This window comes from Tenebrio molitor, chromosome 7, assembly GCF_963966145.1.
Source record: "Tenebrio molitor chromosome 7, icTenMoli1.1, whole genome shotgun sequence".
Lineage (NCBI taxonomy): Eukaryota > Metazoa > Arthropoda > Insecta > Coleoptera > Tenebrionidae > Tenebrio > Tenebrio molitor.
Window position 1 is genome coordinate 9339572 of NC_091052.1, and position 15734 is coordinate 9355305.

The 15734-nt window shown below is 36.3% G+C and overlaps 1 protein-coding gene and 2 long non-coding RNA genes across 3 annotated transcripts; 1 reads left to right on the plus strand and 2 right to left on the minus strand.

Annotated features, from left to right (window-relative positions):
* Window positions 1–211: 211 nt before the first annotated feature.
* LOC138135627 (uncharacterized) lies at window positions 212–3092 on the minus strand. The gene is made up of 5 exons (XR_011161033.1): window positions 2431–3092; window positions 2204–2370; window positions 1673–2151; window positions 681–1620; window positions 212–615 (listed from the first exon to the last, which is right to left on the minus strand). It is a non-coding gene; the product is annotated as an uncharacterized lncRNA (long non-coding RNA).
* Window positions 3093–5347: 2255 nt separating this feature from the next.
* LOC138136001 (uncharacterized) lies at window positions 5348–7640 on the minus strand. Its single transcript, XR_011161137.1, has 2 exons — window positions 6553–7640; window positions 5348–6091 (listed from the first exon to the last, which is right to left on the minus strand). It is a non-coding gene; the product is annotated as an uncharacterized lncRNA (long non-coding RNA).
* A 4772-nt stretch (window positions 7641–12412) lies between these two features.
* Window positions 12413–14884, plus strand: LOC138135010 (odorant receptor 4-like). Its single transcript, XM_069053639.1, has 7 exons — window positions 12413–12435; window positions 12486–12708; window positions 12758–13230; window positions 13280–13381; window positions 13434–13533; window positions 13587–13745; window positions 13804–14884. The coding sequence occupies exons 1-7, from the start codon at window positions 12413–12415 to the stop codon at window positions 13858–13860; spliced, it is 1137 nt and encodes a 378-aa protein (XP_068909740.1). The 3' UTR covers window positions 13861–14884.
* Window positions 14885–15734: the final 850 nt, after the last annotated feature.

The window sequence follows — 15734 nt, forward strand, 5'->3', positions numbered from 1 at the left end:
CAATAATTCACATTTTTATTCGGTATAAACTATCAAAACATAACTTCTGCAGACACCTCATAATGAAGATTCGGGGTAATTAAAACAAACACATTTTGGGGGTTTATGTCTTCTCTATTTCAAGAGTACTATTACGACCCAAAAGGCGGGCCGGCCACAAACAGATTTCTGGTCCTGATTGGAGTACGGAAGGGAGAAAGAGATGCCAAAGTTCAAAAGACAGCACAACATTTATTGGGTCCTGAAATTACAGGGGCGGCTTGCCCGGTCTCTGCACCGCGCAGGGTGCGATATTGCGAGTACTGGTCACTCCTCGTTCGGGCTTGAATGACGTCGCGTGGTTCAGTGGGGCCGAAGGTGGCTCGAGGGTGGACAGTAATAATTCGTCGGAATGTGTGTGGTAGCCGCCAACGGAGCTCCTCCGGAGTCGGGGCTCGCTTCCTCCCTGGTTGGGCTTCACTGAGGGGTGTCTCCACGAGGTGGTGCGACTGGAGAACTGAGTGGTGGAAGTTGAGCGACTCGAGGGAGTCGTGGGTGTTGATAAAATTGAGAGTCTCGATGGGATGTTGATTGAGACTGAAATAGAGTCCTGGAAAGGAGAGTCCTGCTGGTCACCTGTGGGAACAGTGAAAATTTTCTAGCTGCGAGAGTCACCATTTTGGTTTCGAGGTCGTACTTACTTGCGACTCTAGTACCGAAATTTCTCCGTCTTCGACGTTTCCGGTTCCGATCCCTAAATGGTCGCGAGCCTGTCTTTTCGCCGATTAATTTAATCGGTCCTTTGACCTTCGCCTCCGAGACGTTATTACACTGAACGCTCGGACACTAATTTTAACTCGGCGAAACGGTACTACGTGTTGTTCGGTGGACCTGGACCTTTGCACGGAAAAGAGAACGATTTCTTCCGTTATTCGTTGCGGGTTTTGCGTCGGCGCTCTTCACTAATCAGTGGGGACGAATTTGCGGGTGGTTTTACCGACCGATAAAATCGTCACAGTACCTACCCAATTTTACAGAAATTGTTGAAAGTGGCCCCCATTATGTTCTAAACATTTCCTAATTCGTTTCTTTTTATTGTTAAAGATATTGTGCAGCATCTGCTGGTCTATAGTGTTGCAGCAGTTTCTTATTTCCTCCATAAGTTCCTCCAAAGTGTGCATTCTGCTTTTAAAAACTTCATTTTTTATATGGCCAAATATACAAAAATCTAACGGTGTTAAATCTGGAGAACCTGGGGGAAATTCAGGATTTAATCTATTACTTATAATTCTATTGCCATAAAATTGTTGAAGATAAACCAAATTCTCTTGTGTTGTGTGAGCTGTAGCACCGTCGTGTTGAAAGTATCCATTCTGCAATTCTTCATCATCCAGCTGATTAATAAATATTTCTAAAATTTGTTCCCGGTATCTAGTGGCATTTATAGTTTCATGGAAAAATATCTGTCCAATTAAACGCCTTCGTGAGACAGCAATCCACACTGCAACCTTTACAGGATGCAATCGGGTTTCTACAAATGCATGTGGATTTTCTGAACTCCATATTCTATAGTTTTGTGAATTTACATATCCAGATAAATGAACCCATGCTTCGTCCGAAAAAAAACTGATGTCTAATAATCTGCAAGCAAAGTTAATATTAAAATTGTTTAATTCAATTCATCATTACAAACCTGTCATCATTCAAATTGTTTAAAAACCAATTGCAGTATTCTAAGCGCCTCTCAGAATCACCTGGTCAAAGGTCTTGAAGTGTAGTGATCTTGTACAGAAATAAGTTCAGGTTTTTTCTAACAATTTTTTGGCAAGTGGAAAGTGGTACATCAGCCTGAAGCGATAACTTCCTGAGAGATGTTTTTGGGCTTTGTTCAATTCATTGGCGTAAATCTTCAACAATTTCTTCATTGACTGGCGGTGTTCCTACACTTTTACCCTTTTCAACACTTCCAGTTGCCACAAATCTATTCACAATCCTTCTAATGTGTGCAATTAAATTTGCTTCCATGATGTTGCAATTTGGAAATTTTGCAAAAAATTCTTCCTTGCAAGCGTTTATCGAGTAAACCCATTCTCCATTCTGCAGGGTACCATTTCGGTAATACGACATCACAATGAAGGTGTTTTGCTCTAGCGATAAAACCATTGCGGTTTACTGAAAAGATTGCTTATTACTTACTGTAAACGTACGAAAATAACTGTCTTACCTTCGCAACTCCGTAACTTGTTTCTGGTATTATTCACAATTCACGCTTACGCGGAAAATCGTTTTAGTCTTGATAAAGATTGTTGAAGAAAATCACAAGGAAAACAACTAAGACACGGAATTCACAACTGAACTAAACTGAGAAACTGACGCTCTGAGTTTCTGACGCTAAAACCAAAACGTATTTATTTGACATTTGTCATTTGACATCAATGATATCTAATTTACCGGCTTCAACGGCTTGACATAGTTCGGTCAAAAAAAGTATAAAGCCGCACAATTCCACAGCACTCTTGATGTATGTTCTTTTATAGACACTCTGTACATTTTTGCTTTCATTAGGTTTTTTTAGTGAGTCCCCGGGCCCAGCAATCTTTCTGCTGGGGCCCCAATTTGATTTTGTGCGTCTGAACTGTCTCTTCCAGCTTTGGGTGTTGAATTTGCGAGTAAAAGTGTGTTGGTAAATTTTTCAGCAATGATATTGTCTGCAAAGCTGCAAATTGCTCAAGTTTAGTGCCGCCATCAATCACCATAATTAGGCATAATGTATGTGTTCCATTGCCAGTCCGTGAATAACTCATGTGCCGCTTAGTCCGGCCGTGTTCCGAGCTAAATATCCAGTCCAAAGTTGTTCATTTTAAATTAATACGGCTCGCCAAATGCGGTAAATAATCCCGGGAGTGAGATAATAGCCGTGCGGAATAATTAAAATTTGAAAGATTTAATTTCGGCAATCGCCGGAAATTAGTCGGAATATGGAGATGCAGCGATTCCGGTCAAAAGATCGGCGGATTCGGCGAGAATCTGTTGGTACAGTGACAGTTCGGGATGGATCCGGTGAAACTCCGGTCCCACCTCCGGAGCCCTTGGCTGTGTACCAGTTGCCGCTTCCACGTTAATCGATTTAATTTCGCTCGTCTGCTCGCTCTCTTTGAGGCCAAAGCACTTTGCTTATTTAGCCAGATTATAAAACCCAATTTCCATATTACATCAGTTTAAAATGTTTTTTTAATCCGTCAGTTTTGTTATTAAAAAACGGACCGGCAAAGGCGCACCAGGGGGTGTCTTATTTATTATTTAGGACAACTGGAAGAGTGACATAATTAAGTCTTATCGATGCAGAAGCAGGAATTTCACTTGAACAAATAAAAGTACAAAGCTAATCAAAAGTTTGTCAATTCCGATGTTTCACTCTTTCCAGATGGAAAGTGTTCAACTTGGATATCGATTCTGCTCAAGTTTTGTCCTAATTATAACTGCCGTGGATCCAGATAAAATTTTGCCAACGGTTCCAACCTTTCAAACGAAATCGTTTCTTTCAATTTCCGACGAATTTCCATTAATGGAGAATAAATGAACATCGAGGAGTTTCGACCAGCTTTCAGCAATTTTTCAAACAGACGTTGAAGAGTTAAAAACAAAAACAAAATACTTAGATTAAAGAGAAAAAAAAGTGTGTGCTCAAGACCGCACGACAAAAGTGAAAACTTCTATGACATTCGTAATTGATTTTAAGTAATAAATATTATTATTAAATACTACATCCATCTGTGAATTTACAATGGTTGTCGTTTCTTTATCATTTTTATATTATGGCTATTTCTGCAGCTCTACATTCGGCTAAACTCACTCCCCCGAACTTACTCGCATGAGCCTTTCACATCGGAGCGTGTGACGCGTCGTGCGTGACGGTTGAAAACTAATTCACTGCCCTGGAACAATAATTTATGAGTGCCCCTAAAGACGTTTTCACTTCAAAAAGAAATACGCGGCATTTGGTATTCAATTGTAAACGAAATTGTTGGCTGGTGTGGCAATTAGGAAGAGTCCTTGGTGCGTATATTATTTAAATTTTATGGAGCACATTATCCACATCAAAGGATTTGCCATTAGTGATGTTGCAAACTTTTATAACAAGTCTCACTGTTGGTTTATTGAGAGCTACACATCAAGCACAATTTGTACGTTGTAAAAGTCCAAAGCTCTCGATAATGTTGGGAAAGTTTGCAAGCTCAAGTTTGTAACGAATATGAGTCTTCAAGTGCGTAACATCTCAAGACAAGAACATTTTTATTTTTTTGGATGTAATGAAAAGAGAACCGAGTTAACCGCCATCCAATTTCGCCGCTCCTCACTAAATTATTAAATTCACATTCGACATGAAATGAAACGGAGGTTTATTTAACATTGTCGAGTTTACTCGAGCCTCTTCTGTAATAATGAAACCTTGAAGAACCGCGCTTCTCACTTTTCGAAACGCCGGATTTCATGTTACACGCGAGATTTTCCGCAGACTGATGAAAGCTTTTAATATAAATCTGAACGAAAGCTCGCACTGAAATTTTAATAAATTCGCTATTTGTACACGTTGGGTCACAGTTTGGAAAAATCTACTCTCATAAATTATTTCTCGGGGATTATGGAGGTCAGAAGTGTAAAATAAACCATCTCGGTCAGTAGCAGTAAACTTGGAGCGGTAAACTGCCACTTATCTCACAGCCTACATGCTGACATAAATTTATGAAGCGACCATTCGATAGTAATTGTATCCGAGAAAACGAAAAATACGATTTCTACTTGTTCCATTTTTAAAAAGTTGTCAATAGCGCTCACGACACTCTCGTAATTTATTAGAATGACGTTGCGAAACGACCTTACCGGCATTGTTTAGAGGAGATCAACCTCAGATCCGACCAAAAATGTTTGCTTGCACCGAAAATGAATGGATACATGCGCCACAAAAAGATACCATTAAGTTATATTGGAGTGATTGATGACCTCTCCACGTACGTATGCGAAAGGAAAATGTAAATATAACTTGAAAAGCTATTACTCATCCTGGTTACATGATATATCGAAATGATTATTTTTAGGAGAAAAATCGTTCGCAAATTCGCGATTTGCATTACCGAGAGCGTCACACAAAGAACAACTCTTGGACCTCTCTTGTCTCGCGATCTCGCAATGCACGGACATTAATCTGTGCAATAGAAATCGAAGTACAACCAGTTGATGTGATTTATTGTGGAGTCACGATAAATTTTATATGTAGATGTACATGACTGCCCACGCCGATATTAGATAGGTGTTTAGGTGGGCCTAGTGAAACATTAGCTTGTAAACAATAGGGAAGCAATAAATTAGCCACTGATGTACTGTTTTATTGGACATAATAGTTTGGGAACAACACAATTATTGACAATTTGTTTGGACAGAGAAACCTTCAGTTCAGATCTCACGTTTCAAAATGAAGATCAAAGCTCCCAAGAGATATTTTCTGAAGCCTGTATTAACATCGCTCTGAAGTAAATTAGTTGGTTGATCGACAGCTTCAGAATCTGCCGACAACAATTTAGAAAAGCGAACGAATTGCCAAATTGCACACTGCAAATGCTCGTATATTCTGCTTTAATAAACAGCGTGAGAGAATATTCGTGTATTTTTAACCAACAGGGAAACCTTGAAAGGACGTTAACATCTTATTAACTCACAAACGTAAAATGTCTAAATACGTTTCTGGTCGCTGAAGTCCTTTGACACAAGTTTTGTTTATTTCACCTCCAGTTTAACCTCCAATGTCTTGTTTGCGTCAGGGTCATTGTTTTTTCATCATGTGTTGCATTTTACCTGAGAAACATTTCTTTTTCAAAACTAAGATGCTTTACTCAACTGAGCAAAACATTTATTTTCGTCACGGTGGTAAGGTCAACGATGAGTGGTCGTGTTCAGCGCAACATTGTTTGCAAACATTCCAGCTTCAATTTCCACAAGTTGTTGATTATAAACAATTTCGGGAAAGTGTGAAATTGTTTCGACATCAACAACGATCCCACACAAAGATTTTAGTTTTGTGAATGGTTTTTAAACATCCTGCATGATGATGATGCAACTGTAAATAAAACTTTTTTACAGATGAAGCTTGGTTTTATTATAATTGTTTATTTTTAGCGAATTTCTTTTGAAAATGTTCATTGATTTAAAGCCTGTTAAAAAATTTAGAAGAGTGGTTAGGAGTTAAATTGTTAATCCGTTAAGTGCACGATCAGGCATTTGTATTTGAAGGTTTATTAGCGATGTGGTGTTGAAAGTGGGTCAAAGCTTCGGTGAAAGAAACCATGTGGTAGTAATTATCGATTAAATGAAAAGTCGTCGAATGTATCTAGTAACGAAGTATCACCCGCGTCATCATATTTCTCCTGAATCCTTAGAAGAGTTTAAGGATATAAGAGGATTAAGTAATAAGCGATGAAGTTACGAGTGAAGCGCGCAAAGTAGCGACGAAGAAGTTAATACGTACGTACGTTTCCTGGTCTGATCCGCGATAATACGGTTTCACCCCTCCCCACTTACCGATTTTCACAATTTTCCCTGCATATCGCCACACTCACATTAAACAGCTTTCATGAATATGTAACGCGGCTGAAGAGAAAGTGCCGAGTCGGCTTAATTGCGGAGGATCTCAAAAATTGATAAGATTTCAACACTACTTTTAAAAAAATTCAATTCCGTACGTGTTTACTCTGCTAGATATTTTATGCGGTCGTATTTTTATGGGGACACCCTGTTTCATGGAATTTTGTGTTCGTTCAGACGTTAAAATGATAACGCTGCCGACGACAAAACGATGCTTCCGGCGTGGTGCTGGCACCCACTGATTTTTGTTTGGATAACTTTATGGGACCGTAAATTCCCTGCAATATTGATATAGTTGTGTTATGGTGTGTTTTTCCTCGTCGCTGTTGTAGTAGCGAGTTTGCTGAATTTATCTCGTTTTGTAAACACGTGGCATTATTCAGGTCGGTCCTGGCGTCACCTGCCTCCAGGATAACCGCCAGATGAAATAAATAACAACAGATAAATATTTACCCGAATTTACTGGATGCATCAATCTCACATAAATTACACACATTGTATATGCAACACTTCAGTTGCAACACGTTTCTTCTTTTTTTGTTTGTTAAAATTCATGCAGCAGCTTTGATGGATTTATTTTCAGGACATCAAAGATCCAGCAGCTTACCTCCACCCACATTTGTAGGTTTTTTTTTGTAATTTTGCAAAAACGCCCACGAGGTTAAACATCGCCCTGATTGAAAAACTTCATCAATAAAAGCAATTTTTCCAACAAAGAATTAATATTTGATCTGTCAACTGTGCCGTTGCCCTTTGCAAAATGTAGTTGATTTAAATATTTGAAACATTAATGCACCACCGCTCGTGATCAAATGTCATATATTATAAATAGCACAATCTCCAGCTGTATGAAAAAATAAATTCGAAAGTGGCAAGTTGTGTTGTGGAGCGACGGATCGAGGTGGATATTTTTATTTCAGGAATTATCAGAAAATCTAATTAGACGGTTGGTTTAAAAAGCGCTTATCAAATTCGCTAAATATTTAAAACTGTGTCGACACGATTTCTGATGTAAATTTGTTTTGAAGAGGAAGTATTTGTTTTGTCGCACGATTAAGGGGAGATGAATAGCATAAAAGAAAAAAGTAAAATATTATAAATATAAATTAAACTTTTTGGAACAAATTCAACTACAACGTAAATAGTGCGTCTTATAAATAGGCATAAAATCCATACTGTTTTAATATTAGCTGCTACGTAAAATAATGTCTTAAAATAAATGTTGTAACGTAAATGAGTCTGTCATAACGTCTGCTATGGAGACTATTAGCACTGTTGTACGATTTATTTACGCACTGCATGCACTGACGATTTCGGGGATTAAAAATAAAACTGAAATCGAGCGGAGAGTTGATACAAAATGGACAGCAAACATATTTAGATTGGATCAGAACACAAAATTGGACAAGTCTATGTTTAATTTATTAATTAAAAAATACAGAGTCGATTGTGAACGCACCACTCGTCACTCTGCAGAGTAAAAGCACAAACAACGCAAAAAGTGAGGTTAAATTTAAACACTTAATCCGTGATCTGTAATCCATGGTGCGTTCACAATCGACTCTTCAACGCCCACTTCGAGGATAAATTTTTAAATGAACACCTGATATATCATACTTATACTTTCATAAACAACAAGTTGTATCTGTAGTAACAATTTTTTTATCTTTCAATATATCTAGAATGTGGTAGATTTAAATTAAATGTACTCTAGGAAGGAGTTCAATTAATTACGACCTCATTTATGCAAATAGTAGATATGTTTAAAATGTTCGCTGTCCTAATTCGCTGCTCCCGTTTGAAAAATATTTAGCTAATTAATTAAAACGTACCTTGAGAGTGGCACAGTTCAGGAACAAGAACCCGTATTGCCATTTTTCATCTAATCCAGTAATTGTCGTCTGTTAGTTAATTGATGTAATTTGGAAAATGCGCAGCTCGTAAAATTTTTATTAGTTCCATAATTATGAAATCGTGGGCGAATTACACTTAATATGAACGGTCGTTATAAATTTACAATATTTATTCGCGGTATTATTAGAGAAATATGTTAATCTGCATTACCATAAATAAACAACAGGAAAGAAATTATCTCATCGACAAGACATTTTCATGTTAGTGTGTTGCGTTGGTTCGTATTCCTGCATTATCATAAATGCATAACGAACAATCATAATTATAGTTGTTTTGGTTGAAAGAAAATTAACATACTGGTGAAATTTCCCCTCAGTCTGAATATTCATTTTTCAGACTCGCTCAATGACAGCGAAAGCGATAAAAAATTCTCTTCGTTACAGGATTCCAAATCAGATCAGAATCCCTTAAAAACACGTCAAATTGATTTTGATAAAAAGTTGAAGGCCTCGCTGTTGAAACATAAAGAAATGAAATATTCACTCGGCGACGCGATTGGTTGTCGTCAACACATAAATTTGTGCAGAATGTTTGAAATTAAAACAAGTAAATTGACGGTAATGAGAGAGGCAGTCCCGAAATGTCAAAGCTTGTGTTCGTCTGAATTAAAATTATTGCTGTTGATAGCATCTGTGTCGAAATTAATTAGATTTTCCACCGAACCAGTTTAATTATACACAATTTTAATTAAAAAATACTCGTATCATAATCAATCATGGATTGTTCATTGTTGTTCAATGAAAATAAGAGATGTCGTGTGGGCAGCTTATTAAGGCGAAATGCAAATACGCTCGAAAATCCTGACTCATGCCTGTGCAACTTACATATCATGGCTGACATTAATTTGTTATAATAACGCAAAATAATTATATTATTGCGCCCACTCTGCATTCCTCACGTGACTCGGCAATTTGGCTGATTGTCGTGAGGAGAAAGCTGAGATGATTTACGAAGACAATTCATTTCGCAATCGCAGCAGGAACAAAATTCACAAAAATATTTGGAACCTAAAAAAAACAGTATTTGAGAAATCATCCGGTTTTGGCGTAAAGATTGCTTGCAGGAACAGTGAACCTGTCGAGCTTAAAATTCCTGCCAGCAGGAACAGTATTCAAGAAATTTTTCGCCGTTTCGGGGTAAAAATGTGCTTCCAGGTACAGTAGTTATTCGAGGAAGCTTTCAATGTTTTCGAGCTTAAAAATTCCTGCTAGCAGGAACGATATTTGCGAATTTTTCGTTGTTTTCAGCGTACAAAATCTTGTAGCGTGAAGAGTATTTGATGAATTTTGAGTTATGCGCAATCCTGCTGGCAGGAACAGTACTAGAGAAAATTTTCAGTGTTTCGATGTGAAAAATATTGAGGAATTTGCGCGGCATTCATTCAGGTCTTGTTGCAAACAAAATAATTGTTCGCTCTTCGAAACTTCGTATTAAACCTTGTTAATCCAGGTGCATAACAAGTAATAATAACCAGGTTCGCCCGAGGCCTCAAGACTGGAGCTTTGTGTGGTTCTTTTGTAAATTCCAACTATGTACATAAATAGAGTATGTGCATCTTGAGCGGTATTCGCTTCGGTTAGTGAACGCTAGCGTCTACATTTTTCTGGCAGAAATAGCCTCGACCCTATCTAAACATCTAGAGATAAGCAGATGTTAATAGGGCCTCTATTCCGCTTCGCCATTAATTGGCAATTATCTTCGTGCTCTATCGTCAATTACAATCTCGATTGTTCGCCGGACAAAAAATATTGCTGAAGTTGCGGATTAATACGTCTGGAGCTGCACTTCCGTAATTAAAATTCTCAGCTGAAAAACACCGGAATTATGATTCATGTCCTCGACCGCGCCGCCACCGATACACATTCCTGCCGGTAATTCCCGGAACATTTTCTCCACTGCATATGTGGGCTTCGCAAATGACCGCAATAAATAAGCACGACTTCGAGTCGTTAATTACGTTGTGTGCAGCAGGAGATCAGGAAGTGTCCTGCTACAAACACTGCATTTTTACGGCGGCGTCGTAGGTGGAATATCAATGGAGTCATTCAACAAATTTCTCTTCGCACGGAAACCACTCTTGCAGTGTGTTATCGCTTGCAGAAAATTAATTTGTGTTCTATTTATGTAAACATATTTGCAGCGATCAATCAGGAACCCACATATACAGGGCGGGGCAACAAACGAGAGCCCTTACTAATTGAATAAATTACCATATGACCTCTTCATCACAATAACTCGGTACATTATCGTGTCGATCTTTCATTTCGCCCATAATGGGAAATGGGAAAGTGACGCTAACAGGTCCATTAATTAGATAAGTCTGGCACGTGGGCCCACACGTCAATCACCTATTTATCTGGGATTTTTTTCATTTTTATTATAAATGCAAATCAAATATGTGACAACAGCGATCTAAAATTCTCTACCTACAACAAATAAAATTTGAGTCAAGAGTCTGCAGCTTCTGGCACTTGAGATGCAGACACCAGCGCGATATTAACAGGTTTAGTTGTCTACAGTATGTACCAAGTTAGGAAACTCGAGGTGTAATTTACAGTGTTTCAAACAAGTGTGAGCGACTCCAAACAATGTACACTTGGTACATAGTGTGAGTAATGAACACAAACAAATTTTACAACCTCAATAAAATAAACGCACTGGAGAGCAATGTTTCTTGGTTGTTTCATGGACACTTAACTGCTGCGTTAATGAAGCAGCTCTTATCTCTTTGCTTGCACTGTATGGATCGTTTTCTAAGATATGTCAGGATTTTCATGACTGACATCAAAGTAGATCTGCTGCAAAAATTATCAATAATAAAAACATTCGAAATTGGTGACTCACGATGTTAGCACATGTGCTTGAGACGACATTTTTGGTGAATGTTGTCGTTCCATACAAATGTGACGATTCGCTGTTAATAACATTTTTATCAGTTGAATAATCTAGGTTTGAGTAATCCAGATTTCCACTGAAATTCCAGTAAACGATAGTTATATATAGATGTCAAGATAATTATGTTTATATCTGTGACATTTATAGCTAATTAGTTTGTAAATTAAGATAAAGATGCTTCACCACGATACAAACACAAATCGGCACTAAATCTTTTTCTATTTTTAACTCCCCACAAAATCCTAAATTTTAAATTTTCTACCAGATTTTTTTTTAATTTATGACTGAGCTTACATTGTTTACACATTTACTAATTTCTTTGTTAAAACGTGTAGTGGTTTACGCACCTGGAATATTGTGCTTACAGAATGAAGTGTTCTTGACTAATAACCACATACTTCTTGGTGAAAAGGCAAACACCCATCATAAAACCTAAGGAAAACATTTTTGTTGTTTTTATTAATTAAAAAATAAGTGTTGTTAATGAGCCTGTTCCGTTTAAGAGTCAAAGATGTTTAATTATATATCTACACATTTTTTGAAACTGTTAAATATGCTGTTAAAATGATAACACAGAAACACCAACGACTAGATTTAACACAACGATAATAAGATTGTTAAAGTAACGTTTGCTTCCGTTTAGTTTTGGCTTTGCCGAAACCGTAAATTCACCCCTTCTAATTAGTACCAAGGTGAATAAATTTTACATCAAAGAAGTGACCCTAACAAAAGTTTAAAATGAATTTATAAAGACACCGAAACAAATTTCGTTTGAACCAACACAATAAAAAATTTAACAAAACTTCATTGTTTGTATATTATGTTACCATAGTCACAAGGAGCAGAGAATTTGGACGAAGTCTACTAGTTTCGTTATTGTTTTTAAGACTCTTCTGCATTCATCATTTGCCTTGGAGACTAAGGCATAAAGCGTTCATTAATCAATTAGTTATTTCAGTCATAATAATAGACAAATCGCAGATAAAAAATGACACATTCGACTGTGAATATGTAAGCTACAATGTCCTAATGAAAAAGATTTAAATCTTGTCCTTTTTCAGGTTTTTGGACCCGGATGACATATCGATAGACTCTTTAAAGGTGCTCTGGTACGGTGGTTTTCATCCAGTCCTTAATCCAGTCTGGACAAGTTTCCTTCTGTTCGTAAATGTTTCACTATGGTCTCTGCTTCTGGTGTTAGCTCTAATTGGTGTTTTAACTTCTTACAAAACCGACCTCTTTTTTACAGCCGAGTGCTTGCAAACATGTATTTTAACAGTACATGTAAGTTTCCCAAACAAATTTCATTAGAAATATTGAAAATTATTTGTAGGTGATTGGAAAATTTTCAGTTTTGCACTTTCGCAAGAATACGATTTTGAATTTGTTGAATAAAAAATCACAATTTTGGAAAATCGGAGAGTTTGATGGACAGGTATACATCGACAGTTCAAAAGTGTCCCATTTCATTAAAAAAATGATCCGATATTATTACTGCTTGATATTTTCCGTTTGTCTGTTTTTTGATTTGCAACCGTTCTCCACTGGGCGTTTACCAACTGTATGTTATGTACCACAAGGGTGGTTCAAGTTCTTGACTGTTGCCATCTGGTACTTATCTTATACCGTCGGTCTAAATGTGGCAGGAACAGATGGACTGTTTTGTTCACTTGGAATCTCTCTCATCGTTCAGTTCAAGTTATTGAGCCATAAATTCAAAACTGTCAAGTTTTTTGAAAACGAATGCGAGACCAAATTGTGGAGTGAACTGAAAAATCTTGTTGACTACCACAACTTTCTATTAAGGTATTATTTGCACAAATTTACTGTTTCCCGAGACTCATTTAGATTTCAGCTACTGCAAAGAATTGAACAGAGCATTTAGAGATGTGTTTTTTGTTCAGTTCTTCATATCAATAGCTTCTGCTTCTGTATCGGTCTTTATTTTCATGCAACCGTAAGTGACTCTATCTTGTCAGACCGCATTGAAAAAAAAAACATTATTTTAGAGGTAACTGGACCAACAGAATCAAGTTTTTACTGTATTTTGTGGCGGAAATGATGGAAACTGCATTTTACTGTGTTCCGTTGGAATTTGTAGTCAACGCCGTAAGTGATGATGAGTTTAGTACAAAAATAGAAAGAAGTCAAATGTTTTGTAGGCACATGAAGTTGGTAAAGCAGTTTACGAATCAGAATGGTACAAAACAAGAACAATAGGTGTGAGAAAGTGTTTAACAGTTGTTTTAGCAAGAACTCAAAAAGCAATGATCTTTAGTGGATACGGATTAATTGACATTAATCTTCGGACTTATCTTCAAGTAAGACATTCAAAATCAATTGTTGATTTTAAGTTATAAATATTTTCTTACTTTGTAGATCTGCAAAACAGTATTTACTTTTTACACTTATCTGAATTCCGCAAAGAAGTTATAACTTAACGAGTGTTAAATTTTTAAATTTTTTAGTGGACAATGGATGGATGGATTAGTCTAGATACACTGCTACACTATTAGTTGTTATTAAATTATTCACATATTGGATTCTAAAGTTTCCAAACAATATTTACTTACCTGAATTCTGCAAAAAAGCTCTAATTTGGACGGGTTAGCTCTGGATATATTAAATATATGATATTGATTGTTTAAAAACAAGAAAATCATGAATCTGCTATATTTATACTTGATGCTTAGATAGTAGTTGTTTATATTACTAGTGGTATAAATGTATTATTATAATACGAGCGTGAAAGTTGTACGAGGTGTCGTAAACCGAGTAATTTAATCACACTAGTGCTATAATAATACCTTATCCCACGTGTGGCATATACAATTTTATTTTCGAATGCTTAAGATTTGTAGAAAACATTTTGCTTTTTTTTGTGAATATCAAGTCGCTTAATAGTTTTGATTTGAAATCAAGGGAACAACATAGATTTGTTCAATATTTGAAGAATCAGCCAATTTTGTTAATAACAAAGCTTCAGTTTTTGTTAGAGTAACTGTTAATTGAAAATAAGGGGCAGGTTTTCCATTAAGTAATACCAAATATGAAAACAGAAATTTCTCGAGAATTCTTCTAACGGACTAAATATGGTTGAAATAATTCGAAAGTATTTTGCACCACGCCCTAACCATACCGATCACGAACGGTTTCTTGTCAGATATAGAAATGGCAAATGTATTAAACAGCCTGTTGCAATAAATACATTTGGGAAGGTGCCAGAGAATATTGCTTCGTTTCTTAAATTATCAACTCCCAAATAATATACAGGGCATTGTTTCCGGAGATCATATTTCTGGGAGAAAAGAAAAATATAGAAACTTCAACGAGCATTAGCAATCATCAATTGGATATTGTTAAGAAACATTTGTCAGAGGTGACCTAACCCGGCATCAATTTGTGTAAATACAAAATCATTGAATTGAATTGAATTTAAGTTTTGTGTTATTTTCAGGTACAATTTGTATTTTTGTGTGGTTTAAATTTCAAATAAATTTTATAATTTTATTTTTTCAATTATTTGCGTAAATATAATGAATTCTGTAATTAATTCAATACCTTACTAGTGTGATAATACACTTCCTTACCTAATGCAAATGAACGTTATACCTTATCCAAGCCGCCTTAGGTAAAGTTTCTTCTCAAAGCCCATTTCACGAGAGTGCAAGTCAAAATTCATCACGATATAAAGGACAATATAGCTTTTTCATTATTCCACTTTCATTTATTGCAAGGAGATGAACGTCTTCAGTGACCCATTTTTTATTTAATTTCCAGTATCTCTGCTTATCCTTCGACTCTCGTCACGCCCGAGTTTACACGATGCAAAATTTAATTATCCTGGAGGTACCGTTAAATACTAGAGTAGAAGAGCTTTCATTTAAAAATTATCAGCTTATGCAAATTGATAAAGTTTTTGTGATAATCGATCGACTAAGGCAACTGGGTGGTAGTTGAAAAACGATATTCCTAATACATATCATTATCTGCATGAATTACCTCAGTTCATTTATTTTCAGTTAAAAGTATACTTGACTGGGGCGTCTCATTATGGAGTTTATTTAAATGTTTTAAAAATAACACAAAAATCCATTTAAATATTTTTAAAATTGTATTATACTCCTTATTACTGTATAAACATTGTACATTTTTTTTAAACAACACGTGTACGTTAATATACAAAATCAACAAAGAATATTTTTAATATATAATTTTAAACAAACACATTGCGCGATCCTTTAATCTGTTATTTAATCTGGCCTATAATTCAATTCTTATTTGTTAGTATTCCACGGATGTAAAAATTG

Bases quoted from the DNA above. Each gene is read 5' to 3' on its own strand.
- LOC138135010 (XM_069053639.1), top strand. From the start codon at position 12,413: ATGACACATTCGACTGTGAATAT. The intron at 12,436-12,485 runs GTAAGCTACAAT...GTCCTTTTTCAG, and splicing joins ACACATTCGACTGTGAATAT to GTTTTTGGACCCGGATGACA. The intron at 13,746-13,803 runs GTAAGACATTCA...CTTACTTTGTAG, and splicing joins ATCTTCGGACTTATCTTCAA to ATCTGCAAAACAGTATTTAC.